Genomic DNA, 16,181 nt, shown 5'->3' with positions numbered 1-16,181 from the left:
CGGAAAAGCTGTGGGAGCAAAATATATTGCTCTTCATTTCTGTCAAGAACTGATATTCCTGTTACGAGTTTAACCTCGTCCTAAGTACTGGCAAGTCCAGTGCTCCCCACACGGCTGGATCCCACTAGTCAGATTGCTTCAATGAACAAACCTTATTGGTTAAAACCTTATAACAAAATTCAGCCGCCCTTGTTTTATCATCACCTTTCCTTAGGTGCAAAAAAATCAGAAAAAGTGGAATAGGAAGGAGCTACACAGCTAGGTCCAGGTCCTTGGTTTAAGCCCAGCCCAGTAGTGGGCTAAAAATCTTTGCCATTTGACAGACGTTTGGTGACCCCTGTTGAAAGTGGATTACTGTGATCAGTCCAGCTCCCTAGCTAGTCCCTACCACAAACCGCACCAGTGTGTCCTTGGCACTTTCTGGTCGCCTCTGCTGAGAGGCGTGGGAAACTGAGTCCTGAGAAGTGGTCCCTCCTGAAAAGGAGTGAGGCAAACTGGCAAAGAGAAGTGTGTGGGAAACATGTACTGCTGCTGCCCTTGCTGAACCCATCCAGGGGACTGCGATTTCCTGGGCTGTTGGTTCCCACGTTTCACAAAACATCAAATTCACTAAATGTTAATAAATCTCTATAGAAAAACAGAAAAGCACAGGGATGTTTCAAACAGTCATTTCACCTTAATCCCATAGATTTTAGTGAATTGCTGAAAAGCACGTTTCTGGAATAATACTTATTATAACACTACTAATCCCTCCACACTCATACAGTATTTACACATTTATACAGCTATTACTGACTACTGAAGAGAATTAGAGAAACAAGGGCACACTAAGGACAATTATGTTCTTTGAAAGTTATAAAAATGTTACTAGAACAGTTTTTATGCATTTATATAATAAACTCAATGGTACAGTGACGGTCTGCAGTGTTGTTGTAGGCATGTTGGTCCCAGGATATATGAGACACACAAGGTGGGTGAGGGAGTATCCTTTATTGGACCAGCTTCTTCTTTTATTGTCCAACAACAGACGTTAGTCCAATAAAAGATATTCCCTTACCCACCTTGTCTCTCCGGCATATAATTTGATTTCAACTATATACATATGTACAAGGCAAGGATTTTTATGCACAGTATATTTACATATATACACGAAATTATATAAGGGAAAAAAGACTTTTCTACATTCTCTCTCAAAAGCACAGACTAAATTGGAGAATTTTATATGTACATTTTTACCAGATTTTCTCTGCTGTGTCGTATCTTTTATTGTCTCTAAGTAGTGTATATCACATATCAAATAAGAGTTCATGAAGTCTGGCTTTTAGTAGGCAACTATTTGTACACAAATGTGTACATTTGCACACACAACTGGCTGTTTGCACACACCATTACCAGAACTGCAAGTCTGAATATTTTTGTATGTAGAATTGTCAAGATCTGTCCCGAAAGACTCATCAAAATTCTACACTCAAGAGCCTTACAATATGCTCTTGACTATCAATCCAGCTAGCTTTTAAAACATCTCAAATAATGGGTCTTTCACCACCCTCTTTGCAAGACTATTCCACAGAAACAGATCTCTCACTGGGAGAATTCTTTTCTCTCCCAATGGTCAGATTAAATTTCCCTTTTCTCACTTTCAACCTATAGTTCTAAGTTCAGAGAACACTAAGCAATTCCTCACCATGCTTGATGCTTCCACGGTTCAGATAAATACTTGTATAGACAGAGCTCTGCAAATGGGTACATAATTTGAATAGACAGCCTGATAATTGTTAAGTAACAGAGCAATGTGTGAGATGCAACTGAAAATAAAATTCTGTAATTAAATTTCTCTCTTCTTGTGTTGTTGTAGCCATATTAGTCCCAGGATATTAGAGAGACAAGGTGGCTGAGTAACATCTTTTACTGGACCAACTTCAGTTGGAGAGACAAGCTTTTGAGCTACACAGAGCTCTCCCTCAGATCTGGGAAGGGTACTCACCGCTAAATACAAGGTTGAGCAGATAGTTTAGCATAAGTAGTACAAGGGACCATTCAAGGTGAAGTGGCCCATTAACATTCATCAAAGTTATGAATTTAAGCTCCCAGGCCTACCAGTCCTCATCCTCAAAGGAAATCTGCACATTTTCAAAAGATGAGCCTGGGAGCTTAAATACGTAACTTTTAATGGACACTAAAAATCCTGGTCTTAATAGAGAAACTGGATTTATGGCTTATAACAACAATCTGTAACCCACTAACACCCCTTTTTGTGCTACGACTACAGGGGTGTTAACGGGCCCCTTCACCTTCAATGGCCCCTTAGACTATATGATAACTACTTACACTAAACTATGTTTGACCTTGTTTTTAACAGTGACACTGAGTACCTTTCCCAGATCTGAAGAGCAGCTCTTTGTAGCTGAAAAGCTTGTTTCTCTCACCAACAGAAGTTGGTCCAATAAAAGATGATCTCATCCATCTTGTTTCTCTTGCTTTTATAATTTATAAAAGTTTGACCTTTTTGGCTGTTTAATTTCTTTATTCCAATGAAGAAATTTTATAACAAAGCATCTTTCCTGCTGCTCATATGGTTGTTTTGGCTATGTCAGAGAAGGGATTTGAGCTCCTGTGTGGTTTGTCCTTTCTGAAGGCTTTGGAAGGACAATCTCGGAGAATGAAAAATCTTACCAGAGCAACAGAATGACACTTCTTTTTGGTCAGTGTGCTCTAATCAAAGTCATAGCAGGAGCACTGGAAAACTCAAAGCTTATGTAGATTAGAGAAATGTGCATCGGTGCAACTGAACATGCCCTCGGTGTAAGCATAAAAAGGGATGCTGTCAAGATTGACAGACACTAACCTATTTATTTTTTATTTCAATTGAGTATAAATAAAAAGCATCCATTCACAGGCTCTGAGCACACTGATAATAATGTAAAATTAGCCAAACAAAAGGTCTGGTGGTTAACTGTCTATTTTGGCCCAGCAAGGCTGAAACGACTTCTTGAATTGTTTTTGTTGACAAAGGAAATAATAGTAGAGCATTTGGCTTGGATAACCATTGAAAGAGTAGAAGACAATTAGTGCCACCAAGTGGACTGAGCTGTGAAGTGGAAAGTGATGACGATCATCTCCTGCCATAGGAAATGTTTGGCTAATACTTGTCTTAACTTTTTCTACAGCTTAAGTGTTATCCACCTACTTTATTCATCACTAAAGGAATAATAATAGTTTAACAGTTTATTTTTATACACTGGTGTTGTTTACATGGAGACAACATGACACAGGTAGAAGACATACTGACCGTGGTAGCTAGCAGGGTGCAGCTCCCTGGATATTAGTGAGTTATTAGGAAACAGGTGTACAGTACGTATCAGACATGCTGTAGAGACAACATCAGAAAAATGGGGTTTAGGAGAATCAGGGAAGTTAATGGATAAGTGACTTACGGCTGGAGAATATAACCTAGTTTGAGACAGAGACAGACAGACAGATTGTTTGTTTTGGATTAAAGGTGGTTTAATAAAAAGTTCATGCAGGAGAAAAGCTCAGGAATCTTCCTAACTGTAAGAACAGTAGGACAATGGAACAAACTGCCTAGGGAAGCATGGAACCTCCGTCACTGGAGGTTTTCAAAAAGAGGCTGGATAGCCATCTGTCTTAGGTGGTTTAGTCATAACAAATCCTGCATCTTGGCAGAGGGTTAGACTAGATGATCTTTGAGGTCCCATATAACACTATGGTTCTGTGAAAAAGAAACACTACACAGAAAATCCACCCTACAAATATAGTTCTACAGCTTTCCAGCTTCCATCCAGTATATACAGCTATAAAACCATCTACGTCCATTAGTGAACGCTGGCCTGACAGATATGAAAGCAATTTTTTTTTTTTTTTTTGCAATAATGCCCCCAACATTTGATCTTTGGCAATCTGGCTTCTTAAGTAATGTTTATCATAAGCAAGGGGTAATAGTTAATGTCATTTTTTGACTACTCAAGATGCATATATTTTCATTTACCTTAAGTAATTTCTAACTTTTCAAACCAAACTGGTCTGGACTTGATTCCCCTGCCTCTCAATAACTCTATAGGCAATCCACTTTGTGTGCTCTTCCTCTAATATCCATACTGATGCAGACATATTATGGAATAAATAAGTCAGGGGGTAAAAGAAAAAACAAAGGATAAGCTCCAAAAGTCATTGTCAACTATTGAAATCAAAACAGTGCATGAGCAGGGCTCTGAAGGAACAAAGATGTGGTTCACATTATACTTGGGTCCTTCTGCCACAAAACAACTTCTGTAAGCTGTTTCCTAGGCCTTTGCTGGCTCATTGAACCGCTCTTTATCCTCTGTAACAGCTGTTTGAAAGCAGCAGCAAGAGCACTTGTCAACCACTGAGCAAACCCTTCATTCAGAATACAAATACTTTTTGTAACCAAATCACATGTTCAAAATGTTATACATTTAACACTGACCTAAAACAGACACAGTAAATTTGACACAAAAGAAAATACAGATGTCATTATTTAGTCATTTGAATATGGTAGCACAGCCCTTGTAATAAACAACCTAAAAATATGCACACATTTAAACATTCCCCCCACAATGGGAATTGTAGCAGTCCTGGTAAAAGGTTCTATTTTGGACACCAATCTTATTAAATGGAGAATTGGTCCCTGGTTTCTTGGCACTGACCAACGACGTTTCATCATGAGGATGCTCTCCTTCAAAAGAACAAAACAAAACAAACAGCACACAAGTCAGTTTATCATCCCCATCACCTCATTCTGCCCACTGTCAGCCTACGCAGCCATCAAGATATCACCAAACATTCTCGTCCGAACAAGCTGCTCTTGCAGAAGTCACCAGTTTCTTACAAACTGATTACAAACGGATGATGTATTCAATCCGACGCTGTGCAGAACCCTTCTATGCATCCTCATACAGCGCTCATTCAGTGCGGACAGGCTGCTCTTTCATGTCCTGAACCATAACAAAGGATTTTATTTTACTTTTTTCCATAGCAGGAGAAAAATTATCGGCAGAAAAGCGTATGGTTCAGAGTTAAAAAGCAGCTCTGGACATTATGAAGGAGAGAAAATGTTCTTTAACATGATTATAATTTCAAACATTTTAGTGTAATTATAAATTAAAAGATACAACACAAAGGAGCTAATAAAATATTAAATAGACAGTGACAGAGTAAAAGCTGAATGGCTCATTCTGAATGAAATCCCATCAGACAGTTGTCTAAATGGGTTTCCTTACTACATCCCACTGCTGTGTGACAGACACAAACACACACTGAAGTTGTCCAGAGCCAACTGGAACAACACATTGCCAGATGGAATGGCCCAAGATGAACAAACTATTTATGTTGCAAAAAGTACTTAAATACTTAGTAAAGACATAACAAACCCCACCCTCACCCCCACCATTATCAGACGCCACGTTGTGGTAGAACATCAGACAAACTCACAAATTACCACAAAAATGTGTGGCAAAAAGAATATTATATATATTTGTATATATATAAATTTTTATATTTATGCCATTGTACTCACTCAGTACAAATAGCAAAATAGTATACCATATCCTAAATACAAAATATAGCTTTCCAAAAAAATGAAACACACATTAGATATAAACCATCCAAAACTTGAACGATTGAAAACTGTATTCAAAATTAAATGACCCAGAGCAGGTCTCTTTCTGAAAAGTTCCCTTCATATCGGCAAGAAGCCTTACGACTGAAAACGTAATTCAATGCCTCTCAATGAGAGAGAGACACACAAAGAGAGAAAATGAACATCATGACATTGACACACGGGAAAAACCGTTAAAACCAAAGAACAACTCTACATGGCTCAACTAGGTGCACAAGTTAGAAAAAACACGCAGTAAACAGACTAGGGTAACTTAAAAAACATTTACAGGCTACTCTCCATTATTTAAAATAACCAAAATGAAAAGTGACAGCATACCAACTATGCTACACCAAAGCATAGAAGCCACTCATGACAGCTGTTTGGCTCTAACCTGCATTAACAGCTTTCTACATGCAGGAGAGGGAAAAGACTGAAGAAAACATCTGCCTGAGGTTGTAATGAGGCACCACATTTCTCTTAGACTAGTTGGAGCATCTGAAAGAATCCACATTCCTCCCACTACAACTGCATGGCCTGGAGTGGGTTATTCTTAGCTACTGTAAAACATGAGTAAATTGTTTTTAATTAATGTATGACCCCAGAGAGGCTACAACTCATGGGGACTGCTAGTAAAAAGGATGCTTCAAACCTGCAATGAACTGAGAAAGCTACAAAGATGCAGCAGCTCAGCTTGAAGTGATGTTTTAAAGAACGATGAAAAATTATGTTGTTTGCCCCCATCTGGGATAAAGTTTAAGACTTTAAATCAGCAACAAGAGGAAAAAGCAGGGTTCCTCTAGGATTCAGGAAGTCTGGGGGATGGAGACAAAACCAGTATTTTCTCACTCCCACAAACCCTGGTGATGTATAAAGATGCAGCCACTGGCTTGGCATTTTGCTACCACAGTGAGAGGTGCCTTGGACACCTAAGAGTTACTTCAGTTTCTAAAACCGGAAGCATATTTGTGTTTGCTTAGGAAACAAACTATATAAAATTAGGGGGAGGGAGGGAAGAGCATGGAAAGAATGAAAGAGGGCAGCCTGGCATGAGAAAGGATAATGTTCAAGTTCTAATCTATGCCAAAATAGTGAGCGGTATTAAGCAGTTGTTTCCTCAGCTAGGCAGATTGCTCTCTTCAGATTAAGGTATTTTAGAAGGTAGGATTTTAGAACACAATTTACTGTGACTTTTCCCTTCATTTTGACAGAGCCACCTAATTCTTACTCTATGCAGTTTATATCTAAAACCATCAGTACAGACAGAAAGCTGTTAATCACACCCTCAGATGGGAAGCACTCACATCTCTCTGGCTGCTCCTAGAGTTGTAGCAGATTTTCTGATTGCATATTATATATATCACCACCACCACCTGCTGCTGCGATTAACACACCCTTGCAATGGTCCTTCAGCTCTACTGTAACAACTGCAATTCCTTCACTGACTGACAGCTATGCCATGAATCACAGCACGAGTTAGGGCACATGATGGTTCTGCTTCACAAGCTTTCCCACTCAACAGAGGGGTTGTGAAGGAAAAAGGGAAGAAAAGAAAAAGTAAACATGATAACATGTTATTTTCTAACAATAATAGCTGAGCAGTCATGCTTTGAATTAAAACAGCAGCCCATTGACTAATGGGGCCTAGGAATGTGGTAACCGTCCAGTTCCACCCCCTGTAACACAAAGCACAGCTTTTCAGCCATTATTGGCTTCAGGAGTCTCAAATGCTATCATTATAGCCTCAATTGCTAGACACTGCAGTAGGCAGCATATGTGCTCTTTAGAAAAAGAGAGTGAAGTCTACACATTTGCTTGGGTATAAGCTATTCTTTAACAGAACAGTTCAGCTCCATAAACCCTAATCCAGAGCCACAAGGTCTGAGGGGATCTTGGAAATCATCTTTTCCTTCACAGAATTTCTGAAATTAAAAACAAAACAGAGTTAGGCATAACTAGTGAAGTCTCATCTTTCATGTATCTCCTTCATTTGAAAGCACTTTACAAACTACAGAAAAATCTACACCCAGTGCCAAAATGCTGCCATCTTTGGGGCAGAATATGATAACTATTTTCCAGTTTACAACATCATTACAAAACAGTTTAGCTCAGAAAGTGAAGAGCACAGCACCCAATTGAAACTTCAGGGTTTTTTTGGGAGACAGAACATCATTACATAAGGTGGATATAGTCAGATGCTGTGGCTATACCTGGATTGAAGAGCCCATATATACTCAATGCTCATGCATGAGCAGAGCTTTACCTCTGATGGGGGGGGAAAAGGCACCTTCCAGCAACAGACACTTCCTAGCTCCATGCTGTTGTATTGGCTCAGTTCTAACAATGATTCAGCAAGTGGTGCCTTTTCAATAAACAAACACCTTGCTCTCACGCAAACCACTTCAGCACTATGGGAAGGGCTTGAAGACTATAGACCGGGGTGAGCAAACTTTTTGGCCCGAGGGTCACATTGGGGTTGCAAAACTGCATGGAGGGCCGGGCAGGGAAGGCTGTGCCTCCCCAAACAGCCTGGCCCCCGCCCCCTATCCACCCCCTCTCACTTCCCGCCCCCTGACTGCCCCCCTCAGAACCTCCGACCCATTCAACCCCCCCTGCCCCTTGTCCCCTAACTGCCCCCTCCCGGGACCCCCTGCCCCTAAGGGCCCCCCAGGACCCCATTCCCTATCCAACCCCCCTGCTCCCAGTCCCGACTGCCCCGACCCCATCCACACCCCCACCCCCTGACAGGACCCCCGGGACCCCACACCTATCCAACCCCCCTGTTTCCAGTCCCCTGACCCCTATCCACACCCTCACCCCCTGACAAGCCCCCCAGGACCCCTCACCCCTTATCCAACCACCCGGCCCTGGCCCTCTTACCATGCCACTTAGAGCAGCATGTCTGGCAGCTGCGCCACCCGGCCAGAGCTAGACACGCTGCCGCTCTGCTCAGCAGCAGCAGCGCGCAGTTCTGCCGCCCAGAGTGCTGGCTGCGGGGGAGGGAGGACAGCAGGGGAGGGGCCAGGGGCTAGCCTTCCTGGCTGGGAGCTCAAGGGCCAGGCAGGACAGTCCCATGGGCCAGATGTGGCCTGCGGGCCGTAGTTTGCCCACCTCTGCTATAGACTGAAGTGGAGTCTAATGCATCCACAATAAACCCAAAGTTTTAACTAAAGCCAGATTTGGTGACAGTTCTCAGAGATGCCAGGTCAAGCTGAAAGTGACCCATTCACCTTACCTTTGCCATTAGAATTATTAGACTGCAATGCTAGGTGACAGAACAACGAATAGCAATTCAAGAACAAAACCCAAACTTGATCAATTATTTTCTACAGATTCTGATCTCTTGATGAACAGCAATACTCCCTACTCTGGACTACTAGAAATTATAATTTGCTTCAGGGGCATAGAGATATATTAACTGATTTCTGCATGCACTGTGACTTCATTGCAAAGTCATCATCTGTTAAAACAAGAGGCTCTTTGGTATATATAAAAATTTACTAAATATCATTGCAAGAAGACCCACAGACCCAAATTCACTACTTACTTGGCCAATTAAAATGAGCCAGCCATGTTGTTCCCCTGGTTTTGTAATGACACAAGCAAGTCATCAATTTTCTCTATACACTGATTGGTTGTCATAGATGAAGGTAGTGGAGAATTCTCAGATATCTGCTGGGACAGAAGCGTTGTCACTGCAGGTTGCCCCTCACTCTGTGGCTGACCTGGCTGACTTATAGTCATCAGCTGATCTGGCAATGCAGATGGTCCAGAGGTTAACAGCTGGCCACAGTCTGTTAAGAAAGAAATGAACATAAATACAATAAATGATTATGATAATCCCTAGCTCTTATCTAGCACTTTTCACCAGTAGATCTCAAAGTGCTTTACAAAGGTCAGTATTGTTATGCCCTTTGACAGTGGGGAAACTGAGGCCCAAAGAAGTGAAGTGCCTTGCTCAAGGTCACCCATCAGGCTAGCAGCAGAGCCAGGAATAGGATCTAAGTCTTCACACCTGGATATTGAAACTTGGAAATCCATTCATAAAAAGAGTTTAACATACTAGTGTAAACATCTTTATTCAGGTCCAAATCTGCAGAAGAGGATGCACAAAAGTACACATGCTTTTGCACTCGCATAAATTAGGCATCCAAGTTTGCCAGTGTACAAGGACAAACTAGGATTAGTACAACTGTTGAAGATCTGGGCTTCTGTTAAAACTACTCTATTAACATCCCAGCAACCAGTGGGAAGTGTGCCCAGCCTCCTTCAGTATTAGCTATGTATGCATCCTCTTTCAGTTCAGTCACCAGTATCCATCTACACACTAGATAGCCACAAATCTGCAATTGCCATTAGCTATCAGCTTCCCCCTTGCTTCTGGTAGTACATCCAAGGACCCTGTCTCCTAGAACTGGAAGGGACCTTGAAAGGTCATTGAGTCCAGCCCCCTGCCTTCACTAGCAGGACCAAGTACTGATTTTGCCCCAGATCCCTAAGTGGCCCCCTCAAGGACTGAACTCACAACCCTGGGTTTAGCAGGCCAATGCTCAAACCACTGAGCTATCCCTCTCCCCAACTGCAGACGAACTGCCAAACTTAATCCATGCAAGCCACAGAACTACTTCAACACAGCATGCATTCAGAGGGAACAGTAGATATGAATAAAGTATTATGATCTCCAGAGATCCAGTTAAATGAATACATGGGTGGCCCCCACATGGTTCAACAACTCAGGGATTAGAGGTAATGGGTAGCTATCTGGATAGTTATCGGATTTAGTGCTCGGTAACTGACAGAGGCAGAGGATGCTGTCCTTCTTTACGAAAAGGACTGAGGCACTGGCTGGTGAAGTTGACTTGCGGATGAACTCCCAGGCCAGGTTTTCTTGCAACGCAGCCAGTTCAGGCTCTGACATTGCATATATTCATCCAAATGGAATCTTCACCCGACTGCAGTTCTATGAGACAATCACAGTCCTGATGTGGGGGGAGGCTTTCTGCATTCTTCTACTCAAAGACATCAGCATAGTCACAGTACTTGGGGGAGCTCCATAGTTCTTTCAGTAGGCATTTCAATGTGAGCGATTAAACCTACTTGGGCCTGGCTGCAACACTTACTGGTCCCTGGCTAAGCCTTTGACAGAATTCTGATGGGAAAGTGACCTTCTATTCTTGCCAGCAAATGAGGGGGATCATTAAGGAGATGCCAAGGATCAGGGGAAAATGCAGGGAATGGATCACACCAAATTGTATTATTTCTCTGTGCCCATGAATAAAGACCTCCAGGGGGACAGTCTTCTCCACAACTGGACCTGAAGACATCTGGGAGCCATCAATAGTTTCAGTCATGTCTGGCATGAACTTCTGTTGTAGTTGCATCCATAAAATTGTCCGCTGGTCTTGAATTGATGAGGGCCTGTTGGAAAGGAATCTGGATTGACAGCTCAATAGGCACCTGGAAATGGGAAGCCCCTGGATGGCGCTCGGGATATCTCTCAGAGAGAGGACTAGAGTACAGGGAAATTCTCTTCTCTCAAGGACCAGGCCGATTCCCCCCATCTGTGCTTGGACTGGCTTGTTTCTCCAAGCTGCATCATGTTTGTACTGGGAAGGCCGAGATCGCGTGACCAGGTTTGCCGCAGTAGGAGCACAGGTGGAGCTGATGGCACTGTTCTTTTTCTTCATGAGTGAGCTGCTGACAAGTTGTATCAGCTTGTATAGGTTCACCAGGTGATACAGAAGATGAGGTCATGGTATGTGGGTAGAGGGATTACAGGGAACTTCTTTTCTCCTCCCTTCAGTCTCGCAGCCGATAGTCTATGCAGATGGCAAGATTCATAAGGGCATCTAGGCCCGTAGGCATCTCTACACAAGCCAGTTAGTCTTTGATTTCTTTCTGTAAGCACCACCAGAACTGGCAGAGCTGTGCTGCTTCATTCCAGTCTGTATCCGCTGTGAGGTGGCAGAAGTGTGCCCTTGGCTGCTCGAGCTCAGCAAGGGTCAAAGTTGATTGATATTGATTGGAGAAAGGCATTGCAGTTCAACAGCACCGGCTATGGCCTTTCAGCAGGGGAGGCCAGTCTAATGCGTCTCTTGTAGGCAGGCTGATTACCAAGGCCACCTTGGACTAGTCAGAGGCATAGCTATTGGGACACATCAGAAACAGAAGGTGGTACTGGTTCACGAAGCCCTTGAACCACTGGCGGCTCTCGACGAACCATTCAGGCAAGGATATTGCAGGCCCCTGTTCAGGGCAAGGCACTGCAAGTGGTGGTCGCAGCATGGCATTCTTGAAACTGAGCTGCCTCACTTGCTTCTGCAGCCACTACTTCTCCCTGATGAGCTGCACGACTTGGGCCTGCAGTACTTGATGCATCCAGTGACTGTGGTGGTGCTGCTGGGCCATACTTCTCGCACTGGGCTCAGTCCCATAGCATTATTGTGGTCCAAATAAGCTGTCACGGCCAGGTTGTGGGTAGCCAGACCAGGTGGTCAGAGCGGGAGTCCACACTCATGAGACAGGAGTCGAGAGTCAGCTTAGTCAGGATACCGGGAGGTCAGAAGCAGGAGACAAAGTTGAGATCAGGACCCCGAGTTGGGAACCAGAGTCAGGCTGGGTCATAATACCAGGAGTCACAGCCAGGAGACAAACTGGAGATCAGAACCACATATCAGATGCCAGGAGTCATGCTGGGTCAGGATGCCAGAAACTCAAATTGGGGCAGCAGGAAGCACAAGGCACACAGTCCAGAACAGGGAGGAGCCTAGTTGTTCAGACAGCTTCCTGTTCCTGCTGCTGGCTTAAGTAGGGCCAGTGGGACAATCAGCTGCTCTGAGACTCCACTAATAGGACCTCAGGAGTAGAGCCTCAAACTGGGACTGGTCTTCATGACAAGCAGTTGTCAGGCTGCCAGGTGGAGGGTTGGAGCATGGCTGCTCCTGCAAACCCAGGTTCAAGATCCATGCGTCATGACAACTACACCCTGAACGCCTAGTTTTGGAAGTGGACTATATGGCAATTTAAGACTATGTCACGTTACTATAGGGTATCAGGAAGATATCTATACAGTGCTTTGAAGAAATAAAAATGCTTTAAAATGGGGTAAGGTGCATTTCTCTCGGTATATGTACTAAAAGGAGTTCAATTCACCCTTAAACACAGTTAGAATTGCTTTATATTGAACATGGACTGGAATTAAATGCAGCTGGAGATTTATCATGACTGGTAAGAAACTTTAGAATAGACATTAACTGAGTTGATCACTCCTTGCTAGGTAAAATAGGAACAAACGTGTTGAAGCACTGGTATAAACTTTTGCAGAACTTCATCTTCATAGATTGGCTTCATTCTGAATTCTCTGAAGTTTCTGTCGCATTTAGATAATATCTCTAGAGATTAAGCAAATATAGAGTAATTCAAGCAATACAGAACTGCATATGGCTGTAAAATAAAAGTTGTGTACATCTCATCAATCAGGTATTGACATATTTTTGAATATGATCTTATGTAGGTGTATTCCCATGAATTTCATTCACCCATGTTAAAACTACAACTTGCCCTGCTTACACTAGGACTATAAAATGCTAGCTAACATTTGTTTAGAAAAAAAATTCCTAACATGGACAAGCGTAACTCATTTCTCCAGTTTAAATAAGACAATCAGCGATTGCTGAAGGATTTTAATTGGTTATTTTATTATAGAAAAAAGAATAGAATTAAAAAAAATATAACAGAAATAGCATAGTGGCCAATCCTGTTCCTGCTAACGAAATCAGTGGGGAAACTCACAGCAGGATCAGCACTATCCAGGTTCTCAGCAAAACACAGTACTTTTCCCTGAGAAGTATTATTTTAATTTCACAAAGTGCTTTAGAGAAAAGCATACTGCAGAGCAATTAAATACTTAATATATATTAGTTGTGTGTGTGTGTGTGTATATATATATTTATTTATTTTAAATTTATTTATTTATTAAGGTAACACTAAGTAACAGAGAGGAAGCCTGAAGAAACACTGAAGACTGCATGGTGGGAAATTTATGTTAGCTAACACCAGTATAACTTACCATGACTAGGCTACATGCAGAACTAGATGTGTGTTGTTTAAATACATCAGTTGTGCAATTTATCCACTGTTTCAAGTTAATTAAGTGCACTACATTGAATACATTCCCTGGCAATCATCCCAATTAAAAAGGTATGCCATTTCTCAGGGAGGCGATTAAGTGGATCCTACTATACTGGCAGCTACATAGGGTTCTATAAAGGCTAGTCTACACTGGCAACGTTAAAGCGCTGCGTGTGGTCGTGGCGTAGCGCTGGCTCTAAAAAACTCACCTCCATGAGGGGTGCGGCTCCCAGCACTGGTGCACTGTCTGCACTGGTGCTTTACAGCGCTGAAACTTGCTGCGCTCAGTGGGGTGTTTTTTCACACCAGTGCCAGTGTACACAAGGCCTAAGATTCAATCTATTCTAGAGCATTAAATATAATTCAGTGCACAAGAGTTACATTCCTATAATGAATCTATCAGAATTTTTCTATTTAGATGCAGTACTCAAGTTCTAGTAATTTTCTTCCAACTAATGAATAATCTTATTAAAAATGTCACAGGTCTAAACAAAGAGTCCAGAACTCTTGTCACTCATTCATGTATCTGTATACTTCACTCTCAGGGCCTCCCATCATCAATCCTTTTGGTACTATTTAACTTACAGTTCCAGACTGTTTAATAATCTTTCTAAATTTGCCATGAAGACTCAACTCTGCTCAAAGCAATCTAACAAAGAAATTTGATCACGAAGAAAAAATTGTCATCTACCAAGTAAGCAAAGAAAGAGGTACAACACATAATTTGTTTCTCATTTACTCAAAAACCCTAGGAAACTGCTCAGAAAGCCAGCTGGTCTATACCACTAAAAATGACAGTTAAAACCGTTACTTGGTACCTAGCCAGAAAGCCCCCTCTCCACCACCAGGATGATATTGCTATAGCTGTAATGCATTTTGTTGTATAGCATGAAATGAGTAGTGATTTCAGCTCAGACTGATACACATATCCATACCACAATAGCAAAGATATCACTTCACACTGTCACATCTGGCAATCTGGGCATAAGACGTGTTCAGGACCACATTAGTAGGGCTCCTTGTGGCACCTTAGAGACTAACAAATTTATTTGGGCATAAGCTTTTGTGGGCTATAACCCACTTCATCAGATGCATGGAGTGAACACTACAGAAACACTAACCCAGGAACCTATCCTTGCAACAAACCCCGTTGCCAACTCTGTCTGCATATCTATTCAAGGGACACCATCATAGGACCTAACCACATCAGCCACACCATCAGGGGCTCGTTCACCTGCACATCTACCAATGTGATATATGCCATCATGTGCCAGCAATGCCCCTCTGCCATGTACATTGGCCAAACCCGACAGTCTCTAGGCAAAAGAATAAATGGACACAAATCAGACATCAAGAATTGTAACATTCAAAAACCAGTAGGAGAGCACTTCAATCTCCTTGGACACTCAATAACAGAGTTAAAAGTGGCCATTCTTCGACAAAAAAAACTTCAAAAACAGACTTCAATGAGAAACTGCAGAATTGGAATTAATTTGCAAACTTGACACCATCAAATTAGGTCTGAATAAAGACTGGGAGTGGCTGGGTCACTACAAAAAATAATTTTCCCTCTGTTGATACTCACACCTTGTCAACAGTTGGGAATGGGTCACATCCACCCTAACTGAATTGGCCTCGTTAGCACTGACCCCCCACTTGGTAAGGCAACTCCCATCTTTTCATGTGCTGTATATTTATACATGCTTAGTATATTTTTCACTCTGTGCATCTGATGAAGTGGGTTTTAGCCCACGAAAGCTTATGCCCAAATAAATTGGTTAGTCTCTAAGGTGCCACAAGGACTCCTCGTTGTTTTTGCTGATACGGACTAACATGGCTACCCCTCTGAAATTAGTAGGGCTGTTGTCAAACACAGCAATCAAGACCTCAAAAGGATAAACAGCATAACACATATCAGCGAGGGTATCATAGGTAAGAACCAATATTTAAAAAGCTAACTCTATATAGGAAAATCAAACATCTGTCTCCTTTTACACTTAACTTTAAGATTCTTATCATTATCTCTCCTATGCCCTGAATGAGACAAGCTTATTTTTGTATATACCTAATACAGCCATACTTCTCTCTCAGAACGAATTTTGGGACTAGTCAGAATAACTAGTTTTCCATGCGTTTGGAAACATCCTTTTTATTCTTCTAATTTCTTTACTTTTAATAGTAAGTGTTCAAAAAGTGGAAGTAAAGGGACTGGCACACACGAGGAGTGAAAAACGTTGACTATCCCATTGAGGGAAAATCTGAAGACTAATTATTTTTGTAATGGAGTGAGAGAGAAGAAGAAAATACTTCAAACTTCAAGGTGAAAATTCAGAATAGTTAAAGGAACATTCAAACCTAACTGACAGATCTCAGAAAGTAGTCATCAATGGGGAATCATCTCTGAATAGGGCTGTTT

General features: G+C 42.0%; 1 protein-coding gene across 1 annotated transcript in view; it reads right to left on the bottom strand.

The window, feature by feature from the left end:
- Positions 1-3,644: 3,644 nt before the first annotated feature.
- The window catches only part of LOC112118520 (nuclear factor of activated T-cells 5), a 132,970-nt gene continuing 120,433 nt past the window's right edge, over positions 3,645-16,181 (bottom strand). The window contains exons 13-14 of the mRNA XM_026663199.2: positions 9,183-9,429; positions 3,645-7,557 (exon numbers count right to left, since the gene is read on the bottom strand). Coding sequence (XP_026518984.1) covers positions 9,191-9,429 — 239 coding nt within the window. The 3' untranslated portion in view covers positions 3,645-7,557; positions 9,183-9,190. The remainder of the gene's footprint in view (positions 7,558-9,182; positions 9,430-16,181) is intronic.

The sequence above is a fragment of the Terrapene carolina genome, unplaced genomic scaffold (genome assembly GCF_002925995.2).
Source record: "Terrapene carolina triunguis isolate 2854851 unplaced genomic scaffold, T_m_triunguis-2.0 Scaffold32862, whole genome shotgun sequence".
NCBI lineage: Eukaryota > Metazoa > Chordata > Testudines > Emydidae > Terrapene > Terrapene triunguis.
Note: the sequence above shows the minus strand (reverse complement) of the source record. Positions and strands in the feature narration are given on the sequence as shown.